This window comes from Microcaecilia unicolor, chromosome 6 (genome assembly GCF_901765095.1).
Source record: "Microcaecilia unicolor chromosome 6, aMicUni1.1, whole genome shotgun sequence".
Lineage (NCBI taxonomy): Eukaryota > Metazoa > Chordata > Amphibia > Gymnophiona > Siphonopidae > Microcaecilia > Microcaecilia unicolor.
The window spans coordinates 186,512,268-186,538,444 of record NC_044036.1 but is presented as its reverse complement, the minus strand read 5'-3'; the positions used below and the strand labels follow the sequence as shown (position 1 = coordinate 186,538,444).

At 51.7% G+C, this 26,177-nt stretch overlaps 1 protein-coding gene across 2 annotated transcripts in view; it reads left to right on the top strand.

Annotated features, from left to right (window-relative positions):
• Nucleotides 1–26,177, top strand: part of RBM5 (RNA binding motif protein 5) — a 247,830-nt gene that overhangs the window by 166,091 nt on the left and 55,562 nt on the right. For both annotated transcript variants that reach the window (XM_030205344.1, XM_030205343.1), the window contains exons 17-19: nucleotides 16,286–16,352; nucleotides 25,445–25,536; nucleotides 25,761–25,928. In XM_030205344.1, coding sequence (XP_030061204.1) covers nucleotides 16,286–16,352; nucleotides 25,445–25,536; nucleotides 25,761–25,928 — 327 coding nt within the window. The remainder of the gene's footprint in view (nucleotides 1–16,285; nucleotides 16,353–25,444; nucleotides 25,537–25,760; nucleotides 25,929–26,177) is intronic.

Genomic DNA, 26,177 nt, shown 5'->3' with positions numbered 1-26,177 from the left:
GCGTCTCAGCAGATCACAGCTCGGCAGATGTTGAGATTGCTCGGCCACATGGCCTCTACAGTGCATGTGACTCCCATGGCCCGCCTTCACATGAAATCAGCTCAATGGACCCTAGCTTCTCAATGGTACCAAGCTGCTGGGGACCTAGAGGACGTAGTCCTGCTGTCCACGAGTTTTCTCCAGTCCCTCCATTGGTGGACAATTCGGTCCAATTTGACTCTGGGACGTCCTTTCCAAATTCCTCAGCCACAAAAGGTGCTGACTGATGCGTCCCTCCTGGGATGGGGAGCTCATGTCGATGGGCTTCACACCCAAGGAAGTTGGTCCCTTCAGGAAAAAGGTTTGCAGATCAACCTCCTGGAGTTACGAGCGGCCTGGAACGCTCTAAAGGCCTTCAGGGATCGGCTGTCGCATCGAATTATCCAAATTCAGACAGACAATCAGGGTGCCATGTATTACATCAACAAGCAGGGGGGCACCGGATCTCGCCCCCTGTGTCAGGAGGCTGTCAGAATGTGGCTTTGGGCTCGCCGGAACGGCATGTTTCTTCAAGCCACATATCTGGCAGGCGTAAACAACAGTCTGGCCGACAGATTGAGCAGGGTAATGCAACCTCACGAGTGGTCTCAACTCGAGAGTTGTTCGTGAGATCTTCCAAGTGTGGGGCACCCCCTTGGTGGATCTCTTTGCCACTCAACTCATCACAAGGTCCTTCAGTTCTCCTCCCCTCTCCCCATCAAGCCCCCTGCACAGGTCACACCCTGCATTTTATCTTATCTGCATAATATCCTCAATGATTTAAAGAATCTTCCACCAGTCCTCTTAAATCTTCTCTCAAGAAGCATGCTTGTTGGACTTCTTTCCACAGTCCACCACCAGTTGCCAAGTTGAATCCGCCCTAGGTTCTACTGCGGCAACTGGTTGCTTTGCCTGATCTGGAACTCCACTACATCCCAAAGCGCGCAATGCTGACCATGCTTCATCTGGAGTCCTAACTTTGCGTGATTTTTCCATCCACCGTCAGCCACACCGCAATGGGAAGAGCCACCTGTAGCGGATCCCCTTTGATCTCATAAATTCCGTAACTTCACGAAAAGATCTGCGTTTCTGCAAAGTAGACCCTGCCAAGTCCTGATACACGCCAATCTTATAGTTTTTCCCACTGGATCTCTCTTTGCTGCCGTGCTTTAATCAAGATCTTCTCTTTCGTGGGAAAATCCGCAAAACATACAACAATGTCCCGGGTTAGAATCTTGTTGCAGTCCCGCAACTTGATACGCTCTTTGTATGCGAAGGTCCAAATATTGATTACCATCCTCTGAAGATAATATATGTCCACAAAGCTCCCGTATCACTGCTTCACAATTACTAAATATATCCAGGTCCGGAATTCCTTTAAATCTGAAATTATTGCGCCACAACCTTTTCCAGGTCCTCTATCTGTTCCTTAAGTTGCTGTACTTCGGTAGTGTCTATATCCACCTTCTTACGAAGTGATGCATGTGGGAAAGAGGAACCCGAATTATAGCTACGTCATGCAAGATTCCACATTAGGAGTCACAGACCAAGAAAGGGATCTAGGTGTCGTCGTTGATGATATGTTGAAACCTTCTGCTCAGTGTGCTGCTGCGGCTAAGAAAGCAAATAGAATGTTAGGTGTTATTAGGAAAGGAATGGAAAACAAAAATGAGGATGTTATAATGCCTTTGTATTGCTCCATGGTGCGACCGCACCGCGACTATTGTGTTCAATTCTGGTCGCCGCATCTCAAAAAAGATATAGTGGAATTAGAAAAGGTGCAGAGAAGGGCAACGAAAATGATAAAGGGTATGGGACGACTTCCCTATGAGGAAAGGCTAAAGCGGCTAGGGCTCTTTAGCTTGGAGAAAAGGCGGCTGAGGGGAGATATGATAGAGGTCTATAAAATAATGAGTGGAGTTGAACGGGTAGATGTGAAGCATCTATTTACTTTCCAAAAATACTAGGGGGCATGTGATGAAGCTACAAAGTAGTAAATTTAAAATGAATCAGAGAAATATTTTCTTCACTCAACGTGTAATTAAACTCTGCTCCTCTTTACCTTTTGATGTACAAAATAGCCACTTGGTTGTCCCTCTAACTGATGTTCTAAAGGTGGAAGTTGACAGCCTTATGCATCTACCTTCCTTCCCATTTGGAGTTCAGTTACCCTAGTTCTGGTTCTGTAATTAAGTTAACCTGCACACCTATAGGAATATGGCATCTACCCAGAAGTCCTCAGGTTTTTGCTAGTAAGCTCTGGAAAATGTGTTGTGAGTTGGTGCCATCTGTGTGACCAGAAAGCTGTCTTCAGAGAGTACTTTTCACAGCATGGTGAATTTGTTTTATTCTTAATGTATTTGGGCTTTCAGAAATTCTTAGCATTTAACCTTTCAACTTTAGAGTTTTCTTGGGAGGAGAATGTGGTCAGGTTGTGGGCACAGAATAGATAACTCTTATTGGGGTATTATGGGTTTACTTGACACTTAGTGTAAGTTATAACAAAAATGGGTCCCAGCCAAATTATCATCGATTAGGGAAGTGTCAGAAGTAAATGTATTGCCCCTTATCCTTATATCCAAGCCCACTGCGCCAAAATAATAAAATAAACTCTTCACACCCAAATATTAAAAAAAAAAGTCTTATTTATTTACAATAGCAGCAAATAGAGTAAACAGGAACAAAGATAGACAATCCTGTTACAGAGATAGCTTGGAGTGAAGGTATTGAAAATCGCTATCTGGACTCTGAGTCACTAACCCCAGAGCACTGCTACAAATATCCATGTCACAGATGTCAGCACATTCTTCAGATGTCTGATCCAATGCAGATCTTGCCTTACCCGGCCCACGATGTGGATGTAGACACATAGTTCTCCGAGGACAAGCAGGCTGCTTGTTCTCATGACTGGGTGACGTCCGCGGCAGCCCCCACCAACCGGAAGAAGCTTCGCGGGCGGTCCGCACGCAGGGCACGCCCACCGCGCATGCGCGGCCGTCTTCCCGCCCGTGCATGACCGTTCCTGCCAGTCTTTTCTTTTTCGCGCCTGGAGAGAGTCGTGTTTACCCGCTCTCTCTTAGTCAGCCCCGGAAAACCGTCGCGTGTTCGCGAACCTTCGTTATTTTTTCAGTTCTTTCGTTGCATGTTCCCCAAAGCTTTTTCTTTCTTTTAAAAAAAAAAAAAAAAAGGAACGCGCTGTGTTTTTTCCCTCGTTTCTAGTGGGGGCGTCGCGTTGCGGCCTTGTGGCCGCGCGGTCGAGTTATTTTTCGAGGTATGATTTTACCGCCACCATCGACGACTTTGATTTCGCTGACGCGATTTTTCCGTCGATATCCTCGAAGGTCCCGAGTGGATTTAAGAAGTGTGGTCGGTGCGGCCGGCCTATCTCGCAGACCGACAACCACGCTTGGTGCCTCGGGCCGGAGCACGATACCAAGTCGTGTACTTTGTGTCTTGGTCTCCGGAAACGGACTCAAGTTACGAGGCAAGTTCTTCGGGACCGTCTTTTTGGAACTTGCGCCGGCCCCTCGACGGCATCGGTATCGACGGCCGGCTCTTTGGTACCGGTATCGATGTCCGCGAAATCGGCACCGATGGCATCGACCCCAGGAGTACAGGTCCCGTCGGCCCGCCGGTCCTCCGGTGACGGTAGGGGTGAGAGGCCGCGTGGGCAATCGGCCCCGGTCACTCCCTCTGCTCATGGCCCTCGGGACCGAACCCTGTCTGACCTGGCCCCTCGAGACCGAGGGGGATCGACCTCCTCCTCCTCCATTCCACCTGGCGCCGATGACGGGCACCGCAAAAAATCAAAGAAGCACCGTCATCGGTCGCCATCGATGCATCCGGCGCCGGAGAGGAGTCGCCGCCGAGTAAGCGTCAGCGCCGAGAGGAAAGGTCCCCCTCGGTAGTGGAGGTACCGACGCGTCAGGGTCCCAGCACTTCGGTGCAGTCTCCTGGACCCGAGCAGCTTCCGGAACCGACGCCTCTACCGCCCCCGCCCCCCCCCCCCCCCCCCCCCCCCCCCATCTTTCCCGGCAGCGGGCCTGGATGAGTGCCTCCGAGCCATCCTTCCGGGGATCCTGGAAGGGCTGATGCGCCAGGCTGTGCCGGCGGCGGGGGTGCTTTCACTGTGGCGCCGGCGAGCTCTAGCCCGGTGCCGAGGCCTTCGACGCCGCTTGCGGCGCTGGTCTCGACCGCCACGCAGGTGGAGTCCCCGTCGATGGAGGGAGCTTCGTCTCCCGCCGGCGCGGGAGTCCACCACTCGACGACACCGAGGCCTCGGTGCCTCGACGTTGAGCCGGGCCCGGTTGAGGACTCAGCTGCATGAGCTTATGTCCGATACCGAGGAAGAGGCCTCGTGGGGGGAGGAGGAGGACCCCAGATATTTCTCCTCAGAGGAGTCTGTGGGCCTTCCCTGCGACTCCACGCCTTCACCAGAGAGGAAGCTCTCGCCTCCTGAGAGCCTCTCCTTTGCCTCCTTCGTCAGGGATATGTCTATTTGCATTCCCTTTCCCGTGGTCTCTGTGGATGAGCCGAGGGCTGAGATGCTCGAGGTCCTCGACTATCCATCACCACCTAGAGAGTCCTCCACGGTGCCGTTGCACAATGTCCTCAAAGAGACACTGCTTCGGAACTGGATGCGACCATTATCTAATCCCACCATCCCCATGAAAGCAGAGTCCCAGTACAGAATCCACTCGGACCCAGAGTTAATGCGGCCCCAATTGCCTCATGATTCGGCGGTCGTGGATTCTGCTCTCAAGAGGGCACGGAGTTCGAGGGATACCGCCTCGGCGCCCCCGGGGAGGGAGTCTCGCACTCTGGACTCGTTTGGGAGGAAGGCCTACCAATCTTCCATGCTCGTGACCCGCATCCAGTCTTACCAGCTCTACACGAGCATCCACATGCGGAACAATGTGAAGCAACTGGCGGACCTGGTTGACAAGCTCCCGCCGGAGCAGTCCAGGCCTTTTCAGGAGGTGGTCAGGCAGCTGAAGGCGTGCAGAAAGTTCCTGTCCAGGGGTATCTGACACCTGTGACGTGGCATCTCGTGCTGCGGCCCAAGGTATAGTGATGCGCAGGCTCTCATGGCTGCGTGCCTCTGACCTGGACAACCGCACCCAGCAGAGACTGGCCGACGTCCCTTGCCGGGGGGATAATATTTTTGGTGAGAAGGTCGAGCAGCTGGTGGACCAACTGCATCAGCGGGAAACCGCCCTCGACAAGCTCTCCCACCGGGCGCCTTCAGCATCCACCTCAGCAGGTGGACGTTTTTCCCGGGCCCGGCAGGCTGCACCCTATGCTTTTACCAAGCGTAGGTACACCCAGCCGGCCCGAAGGCCTCGTCAGGCACAGGGACAGCCCCAGCGTTCTCGTTCTCGTCAACAGCGTGCGCCTAAGCAGCCCCCTGCGCCTCCACAGCAAAAGCCTTTTGACTGGATCCATGGGAACATAGCCGCCCTCAAAGTGTCCGTACCGGACGATCTGCCGGTCGGAGGGAGTTTAAAATTTTTTCACCAAAGCTGGCCTCTTATAACCTCCGACCAGTGGGTTCTCCAAATAGTGCGGTGCGGATACGCCCTGAATTTGGCCTCCCTGCCACCAAATTGTCCTCCGGGAGCTCAATCCTTCAGCTCCCACCACAAGTAGGTACTTGCAGAGGAACTCTCCGCCCTTCTCAGCGCCAATGCAGTCGAGCCCGTACCACCCGGGCAGGAAGGGCAGGGATTCTATTCCAGGTACTTCCTTGTGGAAAAGAAAACGGAGGATGCGTCCCATCCTAGACCTGAGAGGCCTGAACAAATTCCTGGTCAAAGAAAAGTTCAGGATGCTTTCCTTGGGCACCCTTCTGCCAATGATTCAGAAAAACGATTGGCTATGTTCCCTGGATTTAAAGGATGCATACACTCACATCCCGATACTGCCAGCTCACAGACAGTATCTCAGATTCCGCCTGGGCACACGGCACTTTCAGTATTCTGTGCTGCCCTTTGGGCTCGCCTCTGCCCCACGGGTGTTCACAAAGTGCCTCGTGGTGGTTGCGGCGTATCTACGCAAGCTGGGAGTGCACGTGTTCCCATATCTCGACGATTGGCTGGTCAAGAACACCTCCGAGGCAGGAGCTCTCCGGTCCATGCAGTGCACTATTCACCTCCTGGAGCTGCTGGGGTTTGTGATAAATTACCCAAAGTCCCATCTCCAGCCAGCCCAGTCTCTGGAATTTATAGGAGCTCTGCTGAATACTCAGACGGCTCAGGCCTTCCTTCCCGAAGCGAGGGCCAACAACCTCCTGTCCCTGGCTTCCCAGACCTGAGCGTCTCAGCAGATCACAACTCGGCAGATGTTGAGACTTCTGGGTCATATGGCCTCCACAGTTCATGTGACTCCCATGGCTCGTCTTCACATGAGATCTGCTCAATGGACCCTAGCTTCCCAGTGGTTTCAAGCCACCGGGAATCTAGAAGATGTCATCCGCCTCTCCACCAGTTGCCGCACTTCACTGCACTGGTGGACCATTCGGACCAATTTGACCCTGGGACGTCCATTCCAAATTCCACAGCCCACGAAAGTGCTGACAACGGATGCATCTCGCCTGGGGTGGGGAGCTCATGTCGATGGGCTTCACACCCAGGGACTGTGGTCCCTCCAGGAAAAGGATCTTCAGATCAACCTCCTGGAGCTCCGAGCGATCTGGAACGCACTGAAGGCTTTCAGAGATCGGCTGTCCTGTCAAATTATCCAAATTCGGACAGACAATCAGGTTGCAATGTATTACATCAACAAGCAGGGGGGCACCGGATCTCGCCCCCTGTGTCAGGAAGCCGTCGGGATGTGGCATTGGGCTTGCCAGTTCGGCATGCTCCTCCAAGCCACGTACCTGGCAGGCGTAAACAACAGTCTGGCCGACAGACTGAGCAGAGTCATGCAACCGCACGAGTGGTCGCTCCATTCCAGAGTGGTACGCAAGATCTTCCGAGAGTGGGGCACCCCCTCGGTGGACCTTTTCGCCTCTCAGACCAACCACAAGCTGCCTCTGTTCTGTTCCAGACTTCAGACACACGGCAGGCTAGCATCGGATGCCTTTCTCCTTCATTGGGGGACCGGCCTCCTGTATGCTTATCCTCCCATACCTTTGGTGGGGAAGACCTTACTGAAGCTCAAGCAAGACCACGGCACCATGATTCTGATCGCGCCCTTTTGGCCCCATCAGATCTGGTTCCCTCTTCTTCTGGAGTTATCCTCAGAAGAACCGTGGAAATTGGAGTGTTTTCCGACTCTCATTTCGCAGAACGACGGAGCGTTGCTGCACCCCAACCTTCAGTCTCTGGCTCTCACGGCCTGGATGTTGAGGGCGTAGACTTCGCTGCGTTGGGTCTGTCTGAGGGTGTCTCCCGTGTCTTGCTTGACTCTAGGAAGGATTCCACTAAAAAGAGTTACTTTTTCAAGTGGAGGAGGTTTGTCGTTTGGTGTGAGAGCAAGGCCCTAGAACCTCGTTCTTGCCCTGCACAGAACCTGCTTGAATACCTTCTGCACTTATCAGAGTCTGGCCTCAAGACCAACTCAGTAAGGAATCACCTTAGTGCGATTAGTGCTTACCATTATCGTGTGGAAGATAAAGCCATCTCTGGAGAGCCTTTAGTCGTTCGATTCATGAGAGGCTTGCTTTTGTCAAAGCCCCCTATCAAGCCTCCTGCACTGTCATGGGATCTCAGTCGTCCTCACCCAGCTGATGAAACCTCCTTTTGAGCCACTGAATACCTGCCATCTGAAGTACTTGACCTGGAAGGTCATTTTCTTGGTGGCAGTTACTTCAGCTCGTAGGGTCAGTGAGCTTCAAGCCCTGGTAGCTCATGCTCCATATACCAAATTTCATCACAACAGAGTAGTACTCCGTACCCACCCAAAGTTCCTGCCGAAGGTGGTGTCGGAGTTCCATCTTAACCAGTCAATTGTCTTGCCAACATTCTTCCCCAGGCCGCATACCCGCCCTGCTGAACGTCAGTTGCACACATTGGACTGCAAGAGAGCATTGGCCTTCTACTTGGAGCGGACACAGCCCCACAGACAGTCCGCCCAATTGTTTGTTTCTTTCGACCCTAACAGGCTAGGTGTCGCTGTCGGGAAACGCACCATCTCCAATTGGCTAGCAGATTGCATTTCCTTCAATTACGCCCAGGCTGGGCTGGCTCTTGAGGGTCATGTCACAGCTCATAGTGTTAGAGCCATGGCAGCCCACTTGAAGTCAGCCACTATTGAAGAGATCTGCAAAGCTGCGACGTGGTCATCTGTCCACACATTCACATCACATTACTGCCTCCAGCAGGATACCCGACGCGACAGTCGGTTCGGGCAGTCGGTGCTGCAGAATCTGTTTGGGGTTTGAATCCAACTCCACCCTCCAGGACCCGATTTTGTTCTGTTCAGGCTGCACTCTGTTGTTCTTCGTAGGTCAATTTCTGTTATGCCCTTGCCGTTGCGAGGTTCAATTGACCTGGGTTCTTGTTTTGAGTGAGCCTGAGAGCTAGGGATACCCCAGTCGTGAGAACAAGCAGCCTGCTTGTCCTCGGAGAAAGTGAATGATACATACCTGTAGCAGGTGTTCTCCGAGGACAGCAGGCTGATTGTTCTCACCTACCCTCCCTCCTCTCCTTTGGAGTTGCGTTCTCATCATTTTTGCTTGTCATTCAACTGGCGGGAACGGTCACGCACTGGCGGGAAGACGGCCGCGCATGAGCGGTGGGTGTGCCCTGCGTGCGGACCGCCCGCGAAGCTTCTTCCGGTTGGTGGGGGCTGCCCTGGACGTCACCCAGTCGTGAGAACAATCAGCCTGCTGTCCTCGGAGAACACCTGCTACAGGTATGTATCATTCACTGTTTGCCCTGTCCCTGTCTTTCCCTGACTCTCCTTTGTGGCAAGCACAGATCCGCAGCAGGGCCCTGTAAATCAGGCTCTTCAGACGTCAGGGCTGGCACGAGCATGGCGAGCAATGTTTCTTCCCGCTCAGTGGAGCTGGCAGCGGGCGCCATTTTGGATGCACCACATGGCGCGGCCCCCGCAGAAGCGGAGGGGTTTGAAACTGGAGGGGAGCCTCGTGTGGAGACTAATAGGGGAGCTTCTATCCCCAGACTGGAACCGAGAGGCCAGGGTGAGTCCTTCTCCCCTGAGTTTGTGTTGCTGCTGCATAAAGCATTCATGTTAAAAAGAGCGCTCCCGCAGGGGTCTCATTCTGCCCTGCTAACTTTCTCCTCCAGTGGAGCCCGGCCTTGGTTTGCTGTCAGGCGTGTTTTACCCTGACAGCTGGCCGCAAGACAAACGCAGAAGGTTTAATTCCCCTTCAGAGAGTGGCGCATCCCCCTTCCCCCCCCCCCCCCCCCGGTTGGAATGTGAAGATTCTGAAGGGTCTGGCAGGCCCTCGTAGTCTGAAGAGCCAGAGGAAGGTGCAGGATTGCCACCGGATCCAGATGATCCTTCCGCGGTGAGGATTTTCCACTGCGACGAGCTGCCAGCGCTTATTTCTGATGCCTTGCAGGTCCTCTCTATTGAAGATCCTGGGAGTGGCGAAGCCTCCTCTGGTAATCCAAGGATGGCAAGTACTAAGAAGCCTGCTCGAGGCTTTCCTTTGCATAACTCCATCCAAGAGCTTATTTCGGCTCAATGGGCTGACCCCGATGGGCCTTTGAAAGTTGCCAGGGCAATGGGGCAATTATACCCTCTAAGTGAGGAGCATTTGGCGTGCCTAGCAGTGCCTAAAGTGGATGCCCTAGTCATGGCTGTGACAGAGGACTACCCTCCCAGTTGAAGGAGGAGTCGCCCTGAAGGACATGCAGGACCGACGTCTGGAATCAGCTCTGAAGCGGTCCTTTGAAATTTCAGGCCTATCCTTACGGGCGTCTGCATGCAGCTGTTATGCTGCCCGAGCCTGCCTCGCTTGGTTGCAAAAGGCAGTGGAACCGCCCGGGGATGGAGCAGAGCCCCTTACTGAGGTGGCACCGCGGATGGAGTCAGCCTTGTCTTTCTTGGCTGACGCCCTTTATGATCTGGTCAGAACTTCGGCTAAAGAGATGGCTGTGGCGGAGGCAGCTCGCCGCCTTTTATGGCTACGGCATTGGGTGGCTGACATGGACTCTAAGCAAAGGTTGGTGAAGTGGCCCTTCCAAGGCCTTCTATTTGGTGAGGAGCTGGAGAACATTGGCCTCTCTCCAAGGGTCAGGCGGTTCCCTCCTCTTACAGACCTCGCTTCCGTGAAGCTAGAAGGGTACTGCCTGGGGCGTTCTGCTGGGTTCACTTCGCGTGGCTGGTTTCAGCAGAGGAACTCCTTTCGTTCGGACAAGCGTCCCGCAGCGACCGGCTCAAGGCCTGGAGTTCAAGGGCGACCCTCTCAATTATGGTGCGCCAGCCCTCTCCTCGATTCCTGCAATAGGAGGACGGCTTTCCCTCTTTCTCAAGGAGTGGGTCAAGATTTCCTCAGATCAGTGGGTTTTGGACCTGATCAGAGATGGCTACAGCATAGAATTCAATGCCCTGGTGAGAGACGAGTCCCGATGCGGTTCTGCTGTGAAACGGGTGGCGGTACAGGAGTCCTTGCAAGGCTTGATTCACCTAGGGGCAGTGTCCCTGGTGCCTCCCGCCGAACACGGCTCCGGCTGTTACTCCATTTACTTTGTGGTGCCGCGAAAAGGAGGGTCTTTTCAGCCCATCCTTGACTTAAAAGAAGTCAACAAGTTTCTAAGAATGCGGCATTTTCACACGGAAACCCTGCGCTCCGTCATTGCAGCGGTACAGCCAGGAGAGTTTCTCACGTCTCTGGACCTGAAAGAAGCTTACTTGCACATTCCTATTTGGCCCCCGCACCAAAGGTTTCTTCGGTTTGCGGTGATGGGAGAACATTTCCAGTTTCGGGCCTTGCCTTTTGGCCTCGCCACAGCTCCCCGAACTTTTTCCAAGGTAATGGTGGTAGTAGCTGCTTTTCTCAGGTGAGAGGGTATTCGGGTTCACCCATACCTAGACGAGTGGCTCATCAGAGCGGACTCGACAGAGGAGAGTCATCAGGTAACAGCCAGAGTGGTCTCAGTACTTCAATCTCTGGGCTGCGTCGTCAATATGGCCAAAAGTCACTTGACCCCCCCCCCCCCTCTCAATCTCTAGAATATTTGGGGGTCCGGTTTGACACAGCTTCAGTGTTTGTTTTTCTTCCCGAGCAAAGGTGGTGCAAGCTTCAGAACCAGGTCCGTCTGCTCCTGAGGATGCCTTGCCCCTGCACTTGGGACATTGTTCAGCTGTTAGGGTCGATGACGGCCACCTTGGAAGTGGTGCCCTGGGCGAGAGTGCACCTGAGACCTCTGCGGTGCTCCTACTTCAACAATGGTCTCCAATTTCTCAGGATTATCAGTGCAGACTCGTGGCTCTCTGCGGCCTGGCTCAGTATGGAGTGGTGGCTCTCAGACAGTATGCTGCGGCGAGGAATGCTGCTAGCGCTCTCCAATTGGTGCTTGGTGGTAACAGATGCCAGCCTGAAGGGCTGGGGTGCACATTGCCGGGGAAGGCATGCCCATGGTCTCTGGACCCCTGAGGAGTCGGAGTGGTCCATTAATCGCTTGGAGTTGAAAGCGATTTTCTAGGCTCTTCTGGCTTTTCACGCGACCTTGGAAGGATTGGCTGTCAGAGTTCTGTCAGCCAACACGACAGCAGTGGCCTACATAAATTGACAAGGCGGCACTCAGTGCAGAGCACTGGCCGCGCAGGCCGCACAAATTTGCCACTGGGCCAAGCTACATCTGCAGTTTTTGTCAGCAGCTCACATTGCAGGTCAGAGCAACGTGCAAGCCGATTATCTAAGCAGGCATCAAATAGACCCAGCGGAGTAGGAACTGGCAGACAAAAGTGTTTCTTCAGATCTGTGCCAAGTGGGGGACGCCCGTAGCGGATCTTATGGCCTCAAGCGCAAATGCCAAAGTCCCGTGCTTTTACAGCAGACGGAGAGATCCTCGCTCAGCGGGGTTGGATGCCTTGGCTCAACCCTGGCCTCAGGGCCTCCTGTATGTGTTCTCTCCGTGGCCCTTGATAGGGCGAGTACGCCTGCGGATTCGGCTACATCAAGGAGCGGTGGTTCTCATTGCCCCGGATTGGCCCAGGAGGCCGTGGTATGCGGAGCTCTGGCGGATGCTGGTAGAGGCTCCCCTTTCTTTGCCTCTGGTACCGAATCTGTTGTCACAGGGACCGGTGACCATGGAGGACGCCTGCCGCTTTGGTCTTGTGGCATCGCTATTGAGAGGGCGCAATTGAGAGACAAGGGTTATTCCAGTAAAATCTTTTCCAGTCTCCTACAGGCCCGCAAGCGTTCCACTTCCGTGGCTTTTGCCAGGATTTGGCACCAATTTGAGGCTTGGTGTGCTGCTAAAGCAATTACACCTATGCGGGCTTCTGTCTTGCCGATACTTGACATTTTGCAGGATGGTGTACAAAAAGGCCTTGCCTATAATTCCCTGCGTGTTCAAGTGGCAGCCTTAGCATGTTTTCGAGGGAACGTCTCTGGCCTCTCCCTGGCTGCTTATCTGGATGTGTCACTGTTTCGTAGAGGGTGCTTCGGCTCCGTCCTCCCATGCGGGCTCCTTGTCCGGCCTGGAACCTTGGTTTAGTTTTAAAGGCCCTTCAGTGTTCGCCCTTCAAGCTGCTAAGGCGAGCTTCAGAGAAGGATGTGACCCTAAAGACGGTCTTTTTGGTGGCCATTACTTCGGCGAGACGGGTGTCTGAGCTCCAGTCCTGTCGAGACCCTTTTCTGCAGTTCTCAGAGTTCGGAGTTATGGTACGTACGGTGCCTTCCTGCCTAAGGTGGTTTCAGCGTTTCACCTAAACCAGCCTATTTTCCTGCCTTTCTTTTCCAGAGAGGAGTTTCCGGAAGATGTGCGAAGGGCTCTGTTGCAGTATCTGCGCTTGTCAAATGCTTTTAGGACCTCTGATCATCTTTTTGTCCTGTTATCAGGTGCGCGCAGAGAGTCTCCAGCGTCTAAAGCCACTATAGCCCGTTGGCTCAAGGAAGCTATTTTTTCAGCCTATCTGCTGTCTGACCAGCCTCCGCCTGAAGCCTTCAAGGCACATTCCACAAGAGCGATTTCCTCCTCTTGGGCTGAAACTGGAGCACACTCTCTTCAAGAGATATGCAGTGCAGCGACATGGGCTTCTCAGCTCTCTTTTACCCGGCATTACAGGCTGGATGTGGCTGCCAGGAGAGATGCGCATTTTTGGAGCACAAGTGCTGGCGCATGGTGTGGCTTGTTCCCACCCTATCTAGGGATTGCTTTGATACATGCCATTCGTAATGGATTCATCTGCTTATGACAAGGAAGGGAAAATTAGGTTCTTACCTTGGTAATTTTCTTTCCTTTAGTCATAGCAGATGAATCCATGAGCCCTTCTTCAGTGATTCATTGTGTGATTGATGTTTTATGTTAAGGTTTTGCTGTAGATATGTTCCCTCATTGGGAGAAGTTGGAAAACAGTCTTCAGGATTTTTGTTCTGTTATAGAAGGTTGAGTTCGTCCCTCCTTTGTGTTATTGCTCCTGTTCGGGGGCGTTCATCCGCTGTGAGGAAAGTTCATGTTATGCTATTTTGCGGTGTAACACTGCTTTGGAAGCTTCAAATACTGAAGAGGCAGATGGAGCTAGCTGGCCATGAGGCACTATGGTTTTTCAGTGCTGCTACTACTACTACTACTTAACATTTCTAGAGCGCTACTGGGGTTACGCAGTGCTGTACAATTTAACAAAGAAGGACGGTCCCTGCTCAGATGAGCTTAAAATCTAAAGGACAAAATGTCAAGTTGGTGTAGTCTAGATTTCTGAGTATAGGTGTGGTGGTTAGGTGCCAAAGGCGACATTGAAGAGGTGGGCTTTGAGCAGTGATTTGAAGATGGGCAGGCAGGGGGCTTGGCGTATGCGCTCAGGGAGTTTGTTCCATGCTTGAGCGAGGCAGAAAGGGTGGAGCCTGGAGTTGGCGGTGGTGGAGAAGGGTACTGAAAGGAGGGATTTGTCTAGAGAGCGGAGGTTATGGGTAGGAACATAAGGGGAGATGAGGGTAGAGAGGTAAGGAGGGGCTGCAGATCGAGTGCATTTGTAGGTTAGTAGGAGAAGCTTGAACTGTATGCGGTACCTGATCGGAAGCCAGTGAAGTGACTTGAGGAGAGGGGTGATATGAGTATATCGGTCCAGGCGGAAGATAAGACGTGCAGCCAAGTTCTGAATGGACTGAAGGGGGGATAGATGGCTAAGTGGGAGGCCAGTGAGGAGTAGGTTGCAGTAGTCAAGGCGAGAGGTAATGAGAGAGTGGATGAGAGTACGGGTGGTGTGCTCAGAGAGGAAAGGGCGAATTTTGCTAATGTTATAGAGGAAGAAGCGACAGGTCTTGGCTATCTGCTGGATATGTGCAGAGAAGGAGAGGGAGGAGTCGAAGATGACACCGAGGTTGCGGGCAGATGAGACGGGGACGATGAGGGTGTTATCAACTGAAATAGAGAGTGGAGGGAGAGGAGAAGTGGGTTTGGGTGGGAAGACAAGAAGTTCGGTCTTGGCCAGTTTCAGGTGGCGATTGGACATCTATGCAGCAATGTCGGATAAGCAGGCCGATACTTTGGCCTGGGTTTCCACAGTGATATCTGGTGTGGAGAGATAAAGCTGGGTGTCGTCAGCATAGAGATTGTAGTGGAAGCCATGAGATGAAATCAGGGAGCCCAGGGAAGAGGTGTAGATTGAGAAAAGGAGGGGTCCAAGGACAGATCCCTGGGGGACTCCGACAGAGAGTGGGATAGGGGAGGAGGACGAACCCTGAGAGTGTACTCTGAAGGTACGATGGGAGAGATAAGAGGAGAACCAGGAGAGGACAGAGCCCTGGAATCCAAAAGAGGACAGAGTGTCAAGAAGTAAGTTATGATTGACAGTGTCAAAGGCGGCGGATAGGTCGAGGAGGATGAGGATGGAGTAGTGACCTTTGGATTTGGCGAGGAGTAGGTCATTGCAGACTTTAGTGCCGTTTCTGTCGAGTGCAGGGGGCGAAAGCCGGATTGAAGCGGATCGAGAATGGCATGAGAGGAGAGAAAATCGAGGCAACAGCTGTGGACGGTGCGTTCAAGTATCTTGGAGAGGAAAGGTAGGAGGGAAATGGGGCGGTAGTTGGAGGGACAGGTAGGGTCAAGTGATGGCTTTTTGAGGAGGGGTGTGACTACGGCATGCTTGAAGGTGTCCGGGATAGTTGCAGTGGAAAGAGAGAGGTTAAGGATATGACAGATAGGGGGGGGTGATAGTAGGAGAGATGGTGTTAAGTAAGTTGGTGGGGATGGGGTCTGAGGAACAGGTGGTGCATTTTGAGGAGGAGAGGAGATGGGCGGTTTCCTCTGCGGTGATATCAGGAAAAGAGGAGAAGGAGGCCTGGGTTGGTTGGTTGAGGGAGTGGGTAATGGGATGAAGAGGGGGGGAGGGTTTGGTGGTGAATTCAAGGTTGATCTTCTGGACCTTGTCGCGGAAGTAGTCAGCGAGTGATTGAGGAGAGAGTGAGGGGGGGTGGGAGCGGAGGGCACTTTGAGGAGGGAATTGAGGGTGGCGAAGAGACGACGAGGGTTAGAGCTGAGGGAATTGGTCAATTGGGTGCAATAGTCCTGTTTGGCGAGGAATAGGGAGGACTGGAAGGAGGATAACATGAATTTGTAGTGAATGAAATCAGTATGGGTGCAAGATTTCCTCCATAGGCGTTCAGCCGATCGGGTGCAGGAGCGAAGGTATCGGGTGCCAGGGGTCAGCCAGGGCTGGGGATTAGTGCTCTCTATCTCCCCCTGCTGGTTGTTGGACACAACCCATTCGTAATGGATTCATCTGCTATGACTAAAGGAAAGAAAATTACCAAGGTAAGAACCTAATTTTCCCTTCTGAATGCTGAATAGTGCCTATAGGACCATGTATGTTTTGTAAGTCCACATAATCACATGAATGGCTGTGCACAGTGCCTATAGTGCTACAGTAGTGCTTCAGCACCTTTGCGCCTACAAGGTGGCCTGAATGTTGAGATCATGCATCTGGAATGTGGAGACAAAATCCAGATTACACAAACAAGAGACTTAAAATGTGATCTCACAAACTTTTTTTAAATTCGTAGTACAAAACTGGTGTACAGCAGAGATGGCAGGCAGAATTAGACATAACATTTACATTGCTGTTTCCCTGTCATTGTTTTACATCCTTCCATTTTAACTAAGTAGTAAAATGAAGACATTTGCCTTTTCAGACCCAAGCCAGCACTAGCACGCAGGGGGCATCTTCTCCAACTGGTGTAGTTCCTGGCACAAAATATGGTAAGTAGTTTTTGAGCTGGTAAATCATCCTTTTTAACTAGTAGTTGAGCATAATTCTGTCTGAGCATGTGCTTTACACAGTGCCATTGTTTCTATGTAAAAAAAAAAATAATAATAAAGGGGGTATTTCTATAAAGATTTCCCCCATTGTAAAGCCTGTTCTCCAAGAACAAGCAGGCTTACATTCTCACAAGTGGGTAGACTATCTGCGTTGCCCGGAAATCAGCAAGATAGCCAGCAAAGAGAAAATTCCACAGCCATCTGGGGCGCTTGCTGTGCCCCACTGCACATGCACGGAGCACCTTCCCGCCCGCAGCGTCTCTGCGTCTTCAGTCTTCTTTTCCGCGAGAGAAAGCAGCTCTGTCGTCCACTGCTCCTCACACGCCCGGGAAGAGCCTTTACTGCGTTTTTGACGCTGTGTTTTTTTGTGTTCTTTTTCTTCCATTATTAGAAAAAAAAATGCTTTCCCTTATCTTCTTAGTTTTGTTTCTCGTTTGTTTTCTTTGTTTTTTGTCATTGGCCCCATTTTGGGCTTGCTCGGACGGTATTCCTATTTTTGTGCCTTACTCTCTTTTTCAGCCACAGTCGCGACCTTTGATTTTGCCAGAGCCATTTTCCCTTCCAGGTCATCAGACTCCCAGTGGCTTCAAGCATTTCTCCCAGTACAGCCAGACCACCTCAGGTACTGATACACATTGTTGGTGTGTTCAGTGCCTTGGGTCCGACCATAGCCCGGCAGACTGTGTCCTTTGCCTTCGTATGAAGAAAAGGGCACAAATTTCCCGAGAAGCTCGATGCGAAAAACTTTTTGGAGCTCGGTCTGGTTCTTGTGTCGGGAGTCGAGGTAGAGATGGCTGCTGCCAGACCAAGAGACACTGGGAGCAGTGAAGTGTCAAGTGGGTCTCCATCTGCCTTGAGGTCTTCTGCTATGCAGGCCCCCCAGGACCGGCCATAGTCCAACCCAACACAGAGGCCATGTGAGGATTCGGTGTCGTCATCGGCACTGAGGAGTTGGATAAAGTGCATCGGGCACAGACCAAGAAGCAGACATCAATCTCCTCAAGCGCATGGTGCCGGGAGCTCCGGGACACCAAGGGACTTGGCACCTGAAAAGTGTCGACCGCAGGAGGACCGCTCTCCCTCTATCCAAGAGGAGCCGATGCGTGCATCTCCTAGCAGCTGAGATCCTACTCCCGCACCCCAGGCGGTTTGACGACCTGAGCCCACACCGGCCCATCAGCTTTTACGATGGCGGCTCTCAAGCGTATCTGGGCCTTGCTCTCATGGCTCTTGGAGGGATTAATGCAGCGATGTGCATCTGCATCGGGGGGTGCCTGCTCCTGCCATGACTTCCGCTGCAGCCCCACCTGGCCCGCAGTGCGGTCTCTGGCACTGGTGCCACTTGCGATTCCGTTGTCGATGGCTACCCAGGCCGGTTCTCTTTCGACGTTGGTAGAGAAAGCTTTGCCGGAGTCGAGGCAGGAGCCAGCTCCTCGACACTGTTCTCAAGGACATGGTTCCTCCTCATCGAGGTGGGCCCGGTCTCTGACATTCCTGAGGAAGCGCTGTCCAATACCGAAGAGGAGCACTCATGGGAATCTGAAGAGGATCCCAGGTACTTTCTCTTAGCAGTGTGTAGAAGGTAAGCCTATCTCTGGACAAACTTTAGTTGTTCGCTTCGTGGGAGGTTTGCTTTTTTGTCAAAGCCCCCTGTCAAACATCCGACTGTGTCATGGGATCTCAACGTAGTTCTCACCCAACTGAAAAAAAATCTCCTTTTGAGCCAATGAATTCCTGCCATCTGAAGTACTTGACCTGGAAGTTCGTAGGGTCAGTGAGCTTCAGGCCTTATTAGTGGATGCACCTTATACTAAGTTTCATCATAACAGAGTAGTCCTCCGCACACACCCTAAGTTCCTGCCAAAGGTGGTGTTGGAGTTCCATATAAACCAGTCGCTTGTCTTGCCAACATTCTTTCCTCGACCTCATTCCCATCCTGGCGAAAGCAGCTTGCACACCTTGGACTGCTGGAGAGCATTTGCCTTTTACATGGAACGGACGAAGCCCTTCAGACAGTCCGCCCAGTTGTTTGATCTCTTGATCCCAACAGGAGGGGAGTCACCATCGGTAAATGCACCATTTCCAGTTGGCTAGCAGATTGCATTTCCTTTGCTTATGCCCAAACTAGGCTGACTTTAGAGAGTCATGTCACGGCTCATAATGTTAGAGCCATGGCTGTGTCAGTGGCTCACCTGAAGTCAGCTTCTATTAGAGATTTGCAAGGCTGGGGTGTCGTGGTCTTCAGTCCACACATTCTCACTACTGCCTTCAGCAAGATACACAATGAGAAAGTTGGTTTGGGCAGTCAGTGTTGCAGAATCTGTTTGGGGTCTAGAATCCAACTTCACCCTCCTAGGCCTGTCTTATTCTGTTCCAGGCTGCACCTTTATCTAGTTGTGCTTTGTTTCAGGTTAATCTGCGTTTAGTCCTTGCCGTTGTGAGGATCAATTGACCATTGTTTGTTGTTTTGTGAGCCTGGATGCTAGGGATTCCCCACTTGTGAGAATGTAATCCTGCTTGTTCTCGGAGAAAGCGAAGATACTTACCTGTAGCAGGTATTCTCTGAGGACAGCAAGCTTCACATTCTCAAAATCCTGCCCACCTTCCCTTGGAGTTGTTTCTTCGTAATTTTTCTTTTTTATGCTATTGTATTAAACTGAAGAGACACGGAGACGTTGCGGGCGTGAATGCGCTCCGCACATGCATGGTGGGGCATGACCCGTACCACAGGAGGCTCTGGAATTTTTTCTTTGCTGGCTAGCTTGCCGATTCCCGGGCGACACGGATTGTCTAGCCATTTGTGAGAATGTGAAGCCTGTTGTCCTTGGAGGATACCTGCTACAGGTAAGTATCTTCGCTTTTCACAAGTGTTTATTATAGCTTGATATACCACCTTTGAAATTTTAAAATCAAAACAGTTTACAATAAAAACATAAAAATTATGGAAATTGAAAAGAATTACAAACTTGTTAAACATGAGAAAGAGACCTGAAAAGTGAAATGTATACCTGCTTTTACACAGTCTGTATGTATGTGGTCCGGGGGGGGGGGGGGGGGTGTAGATTGAGTAGAACAAAGGAAAAGTTGTGACGTACACCAGTAGGATACATCTTTGTAGAGCAGGTGTAAAGTTTTGCACTATTGGTGCTGATTCTGAAAACTATTTTATTAAAGTACATAGGTGTCTGTGTTGCATTCTTTAAATAGGCACCTTTTCAGACCTCACATTGGGGGGGGGGGGGGGGTAATTTAATAACATGGTTGCTAAGTGGTTTGCAGAAATTTCTGCACTCAAAATTACTGTGTTTTGAATTTACCTGGTCTGTTAAGGAGAAAGTAAATTTGTATCTTGAACTAGTGTAGTTCCAACGCAAGAATTAAATTCTGCGTAATTGCATCACTTGTGTAAAATTGATTTCCTCAGCAATCCTCCAGACCGTTCAAGACGCTTGGGTTATGCACTCCTACCAGCAGAGGGAGACTGAGAACACTAAAACTTCTTATATAAGTAGCCTGTGCACACCTTCTATTAACCAGTATTTTCAAAGTCTCAGCAGAGGGTAGATGTGTACAGCCTGTGCAGTGTACTCAGTCGGGTAGGGCTCGTTTGGGGTTTCTAGGTTGGGCTGTAATTGTTAGAGAACCCACACTTGGATCTCTATTACAGGGTGTAAGTCCTAAGGGGCTTCTTATTCCCTGTGGGGTGTCACACCCGGGTGGCCGGTCCCTCCCCCTGTGCTCTTCCTCTGGAGGACTACTTGACCTCGGCTACAGACCTTGTTCTGTACCCTTGAGGCGTTTAGGCATCAGCAACGAGGTTAAAAAAAAAAAAAAAACATTTTTAAAAGGTGGCTATTTTGGCCGTTCTTGTGGCAGTCCAGAGATAAAACATCTTCAAGGGCGCTCTTGCCTTAGGCGGTTTTGCCTTTTAGTCTGTCAGAGCACAAAGCAGCTGTTTGTTTTCATTGTGTTCGCGGCCGTTATGTCTAAGCTGGCCGCGGCGTCGAAGTGAAAGGTGGCCAATGTAAATTTAGTAGGGAGCCTAAGTTGTCAGCGCTCTTGCCCCCCGTGCTTTCCCCTGAGTCGGCAGAGATGTTGGGTGGCGATTTGACCGCACATTCCGGGCTGGCAACGGCGGGGCTGGTTTTGGCGGGAAACGCGGCCATTTTGGCTGTGTGTCCCGGGTCGGCCTCGACGGAGCCAGTTTTGGCGGGAAGCGTGGCCCTTTTGGCCGCGCATTCCATACCGGCGCCAGGGGACCCATGTGTGGCGGGAAGTGCGCCTAGTTTAGCTGTGGATCACGCGATGGACCTGCCGCCTTGGGCGCGAGGGGGGTCCATCGCAGGGACTGCAGGAAGTGTTGTTGGGCCTTCAGCATCGGGGGTGGGTCTGGTTTCCCCCCTGAGTTTGTTTGGTCTCTGTATAATGCCTGGAGAGCTGGCCCCTCTCAGGCTGTTTGTTCCCCGGAGGCTGCTATTTCAGTGGGAGTTAAGCACCCGCGGGTGGATATTTCGGAACCTATGGAGATGCTTTCTCTGCCTTGGTCGGAGGTTTGGAGTGACCCAGGAGAAGAGGATCTCTTAGATGAGTCTGAGGATCAGGATGGTCTAAGGCCTGGGGAAGATTCTTAAGTGGTTCGCATTTTTCATAAGGAGGAGGAGTTAGAGCTCATTGATCAGGTGATCTCTACTTTGAAGTTTGCTCCAGCGGCCACTCACTCTGCGGAGGGACCCCAGGTAGATCCCTTGGTTAAGGGGATTCGGAGAGCCTCCCGTTCCTTTCCCATGAATTCAGACGAGACATGGTTTTTCAGGAATGGTCTGTGCCGGAGGCTGCTTGTAAGGTGTCTAGGGTTATGGCATGGCTGTATCCCTTGCCTCCGGAAGATTTGGCCCTGCTGAAACCACCTACTGTAGATGCGGTGGTTACGGCGGTTACTAAGGCTACGGCCATTCCGATGGATGGCGGTACAGCCTTACGGGATCCTCAGAATAGGAAGCTAGTCCTTTCTGAAGCGCAGCTTTGATTTGTCGGCTTTGGCCTTGCAAGCCTCTGTGTTTGGGGGTTTGGTAGCCAGAGCTTGTTTCCGTTGGGCGGAGAAGCTCTTGGATGAACCTGCGTTAGATAGGACTGGTTTGGTTCAGGACCTGGCCAAATTGGAGATGGGGTCTTCGTTTTTGGCGGACACTCTTTATGATTTGCTAAGGGCTTCGGCTAAGAATATGGCTCTGGTGGTGATGGCTCGCAGGGCTCTTTGGCTTAGGGGCTGGGTGGCAGATGCGGCCTCCAAAGCAAAGTTGTGTTCTCTACCTTTCAAGGGTTCTATGTTTGGAGAGGACTTGGATAAACTGATGAGTGGTCTTGGGGATACCAAGGTCTCACGGTTGCCGGAGTAACGGCCTAAGGCGACTAGTTGAGGTGGTTCGGCTAGAGGTCGGTTTAAGGACGCGAGGCGGTACAGGCCGGGCAGATTTGTATCACCTTCTAAAAGCTGTTTTTTCCAGCGGACGCAGTCCTTTCGAGGGGGTCGTCGAGGAGGTCGGGACTCCTCCAGAGGTGCTGGAAATGGTAATAAGTCCTTCTTATGAAGATGTGCGGGTCCAGCCTCTAGTGAAGGTCGGGGCGCGACTTCGTCTGTTTTATCAGGAGTGGACCCAAATTACTTCAGATCAGTGGGTGCTGGAGGTCGTTCGCGATGGTTATGCGCTCGAGTTCGAGCACCCGCTGCCGGATCTGTTTCTTCCCTCTCCTTGTCACTCTCAAGTCAAGTTAAAGGCTATTCAAGAGACTCTGGATCGCTTAATCCAGTTGGGAGCTGTGGTACCCGTTCCTCGACACGAGCAGGGAATGGGTTGTTGTTCCATTTACTTTGTGGTGCGGAAGAAGGAGGACCAGTTTCGACCCATTTTAGATCTCAAGAGGGTCAATGGGGGGCGCTCAAGGTGCCATCCTTCCGCATGGAGACTGCGCTCGGTCATAGTGGCTTTTCGTCAGGGAGAATTTCTCACGTCACTGGGTCTCACGGAAGCGTATCTGCACGTGCCGATGCGAGAGGCTCATCAGCGTTTCCTTCTGCTGTTGTTTTAGGGAGGCACTTTCAGTTCTGTTCTCTGCCTTTTGGTCTGGCAAAGACTCCACGCACCTTAGCCAAGATAATGGTGGTGGTAGCGGCTTTTGGAGGCAGGGAATTCTGGTGCATCCGTATCTGGACGACTGGTTGATCCGGGCGAAGTCTCGGGCTCACAGTGTGGCAGCGACGGCTCAGGTGGTCGTGTTTCTGGACTCGCTCGGATGGGTAGTGAATGTAGTCAAAAGTCAGTTGATCCCATCACAGAGTCTGGAGTACCTGGGAGTGCGGTTCGACATGGCAGTGGGTCGTGTTTTTCTGCCGGATTCTCGGATCGCCTCTCTTCAGCAGCAGGTTCGGCTGTTAATTTCCGTTCAGAGTCCAACTCATGGCAGCGACAATGGAGGTAGTATCATGGGCCAGGGCGCATATCCGTCAGCTTCAGGTGGCTCTGTTGTCCCGGTGGTCTCCTCAGGTACACAGTTTGGAGTTGCGGTTGCCATTGAGGTGGGCTCCTCGGCGCAGTCTCCAGTGGTGGCTGTGCTCAGCCCATCTGAAAAAGGGCATGCCGTTGGAACCTCCTCAGTGATGATTCTGGTAACGGATGCCAGTCTGCTGGGCTGGGGAGCTCAGTGTCTGTCGGTCCGTGCAGGGGCGGTGGTCGACGGAGGAAGCTCAGTGATCAATCAACCGGTTGGAGACGAGGGCGATTCGGCTAGCTGTGTTGGCATTTCGCTCAAGTGTGGTCGGAAAGGCGGTAAGAGTCATGTCCGACAATGCGACAGCGGTAGCATATGTCAACTGGCAGGGCAGTACAAAGAGTCCGCGATTGGCAATCGAGACGGCTCTGCTCATGAGTTGGGCAGAAAGGCATCTAGTGCAGATTTCGGCAGCGCACGTGGCCGGGGTGGACAACGTGAACGCGGATTTTCTAAGCAGACACATGTTGGACCCCGGAGAATGGTCTCTGCACCAGTCGGTGTTCGACCAGATTGTTCTAAAGTGGGGAATGCCAGTAGTGGCTCTCATGGCGTCGGCACAAAATGCTCAGGTTCCTCGGTATTTCAGTTGGCGTCGGCATCCGCGAGTTGAAGGGATCGATGCGTTGGTCCTTCCGTGGCCTCAGTGAGTGTTGCTGTACGTGCTTCCCCCGTGGCCCTTGATAGGTCGAGTCCTACAGAGGGTAGAATGTCATGCGTGTCCGGTGTTGGTGGCTCAGAATTGGCCACGCCGGCCGTGGTTCGGAGATCTGATGCGCTTGTTAGAAGGCAAGCCTCTGCGGCTGGTGGGCTCGGTGCTGTTGTGTCAGGGTCCAATTGTCATGCCGGATCCGGCTCTGTTCTCTCTTACGGTGTGGCCTTTGAGGGGGAACGGTTGAGAAGGAAAGGGTTTACCCCTCAAGTGATTCAGACGATGCTGCAGTCTCGTAAACGTTCGACGTCTTTGGCCTATGTGCGTGTGTGGCGCATATTTGAAGATTGGTGTGGTGACCGGGCATGTGTCCCTTCGACAGCTTCTGTGTCGTGCATTTTAGATTTCTTGCAGGATGGTTTTGAGAAGGGCCTTTCATTGTCATCTTTGAAGGTGCAGCTGACTGCTTTGGCGTGTTTTCGGGGTAAGGTGCAGGGCAGATCGGTTGCGTCTTCCCCGGATGTGGTCCGTTTTTTGAGGAGGGTGAAGTTGCTTCGTCCTCCTCAGCGGCCGGTAGTTCTTCAGTGGGATCTTAATATTGTTCTTGACTCTTTGGCGGGTTCTCCTTTTGAGCCCTTGGAGTCTTGTTCGATAAAAGACCTTACTGTGAAGGTGGTCTTTTTGGTAGCTATATCGTCGGCTCGCCGGATTTCGGAACTCCAGGCTGTTTCATGTAGGCCTCCGTTTCTGTGGTTTTCTAAGGAAAAGGTTTCGCTGCGTCCAGTGCCTTCGTTTTTGCCTAAGGTGGTATTCTCCTTTCATGTCGGGTGATTTCGTTGCCGGTCTTGGGGGACCGAATGGGGGATGCTTCTCAGCATCGTTTGGCGAAATTGGATGTGCGCAGAGTGTTGAAGGTTTCTTGCGCAGGTCGGAGGAATTCATGTCTTCGGACAGGTTGTTTGTCCTTCATGGGGGGCCCAAGAAGGGAGCGGCTGCTTCTAAGGCATCTATAGCTCGGTGGTTGAAGGATGTCATCTCTTCGGCTTACATATGGCATGGCTGTACGGTGCCGGTGGGGCTCAAGGCACATTCCACTAGGGGGATGGCGGCTTCTTGGGTAGAGAGTAGTTTTGTTCCACCGGTGGACATTTGTAGAGCGGCGGTGTGGTTCTCCCTGCATTCTTTTCTCAAACATTACAGAGTAGATGTACAGGCAAGAGAGGATGCCAGTTTTGGAGCTGCAGTCCTGTCCTCTGGGCTTTGCAGGTCCCACCCTTAAATGTGTTTACTGCTTTAGTACGTCCCAAGCGTCTTGAACGGTCTGGAGGATTGCTGAGGAAGGTGAAATTAGGCCTTCTGCTAATTTTCTTTCCTATAGATCCTCCAGACCGTTCTAGAGCCTACCCAGTGTATCGGGACAGTTCAGTTTGATATTTTCTTTAGACTTCAGTTCCTGATATTTCTAGTAGCTCCTGTGATTTGGGTTTTGGATTTTTACTAAGGGCAGTTTGTGGTACCGTTTGTGCCCATCTGCAGTTGAATATCCCCTTCTTAAGGGGAAGAGATCTGAGTGTAGATTCAGTGGTTTTGTTTAGGTGGAGGTGTTTTGTTCCTCTGCTTTGTTACTGTTTTACTGGTTAGTAGAAGGTCTGCACAGGCTACTTGTATAAGAAGTTTGTGTTCTCGGTCTCCCTTTGCTGGTAGGAGTGCATAACCCAAGCGTCTTGAACGGTCTGGAGGATCTAGAGGAAAGAAAATTAGCAGGGAAGGCCAAATTTTACCTTTGTGTTTATCCTAGCCTTCAGTTAACATTGTAACTCAATTGAATTCATAGCTGTTCCAGACACATCTACTTACCAGTATGATGAAGCCTCCGGTTATTACTTTGATCCCCAAACAGGACTCTACTATGATTCTAGCTCCCAGGTATGCACAAGTTTTGCTTGCTTGCTTTCTTAACATCTGTTAGTGGTTGGGTTCAATAAGCAAATCGTTATGATTTAAAATAAAGGCACAGACTTCTGGTAAGGAGTAGTCAAGCTGCTCAGTGGTGCCTGGGTGGGAACCTCAAGACTGGTGAATATAGAAATTAGCTTGTAAGAGGGTTGCCCAGGATCTCAACTAGACTGTTTTTTCATTTCCCCCTTCAGTACTATTATAATGCCTCAACCCAGCATTACCTGTACTGGGATGGAGAAAAGCAAACCTACCTTCCTGCTGCAGAGAGTGTAGCCCAGCAACAACCAGCCAATGTACCTTCCAACTCCAAGGAAAGCAAGGAGAAGAAAGAGAAGCCCAAGAGCAAGACAGCACAACAGGTAAGATGAAACATAGAGGGGAATTTTATCCTAAATTTGGCAAGTACCTCAATTTTCGTTGCTTTCTAAATTACCATAATCTCCTTTCTATCCTTTATGGACAAGCAGGATGAGCCATCCACAATTGATAATGGTGTCAATTTAATATTAAGCTAGCATATTAAACTATCTGTATAATGGTTCAGTACCATTGCACTGACCTGATAGTGATTCCTGATTTGTGCATCCTTGGTGATGGCAGCAGAATAT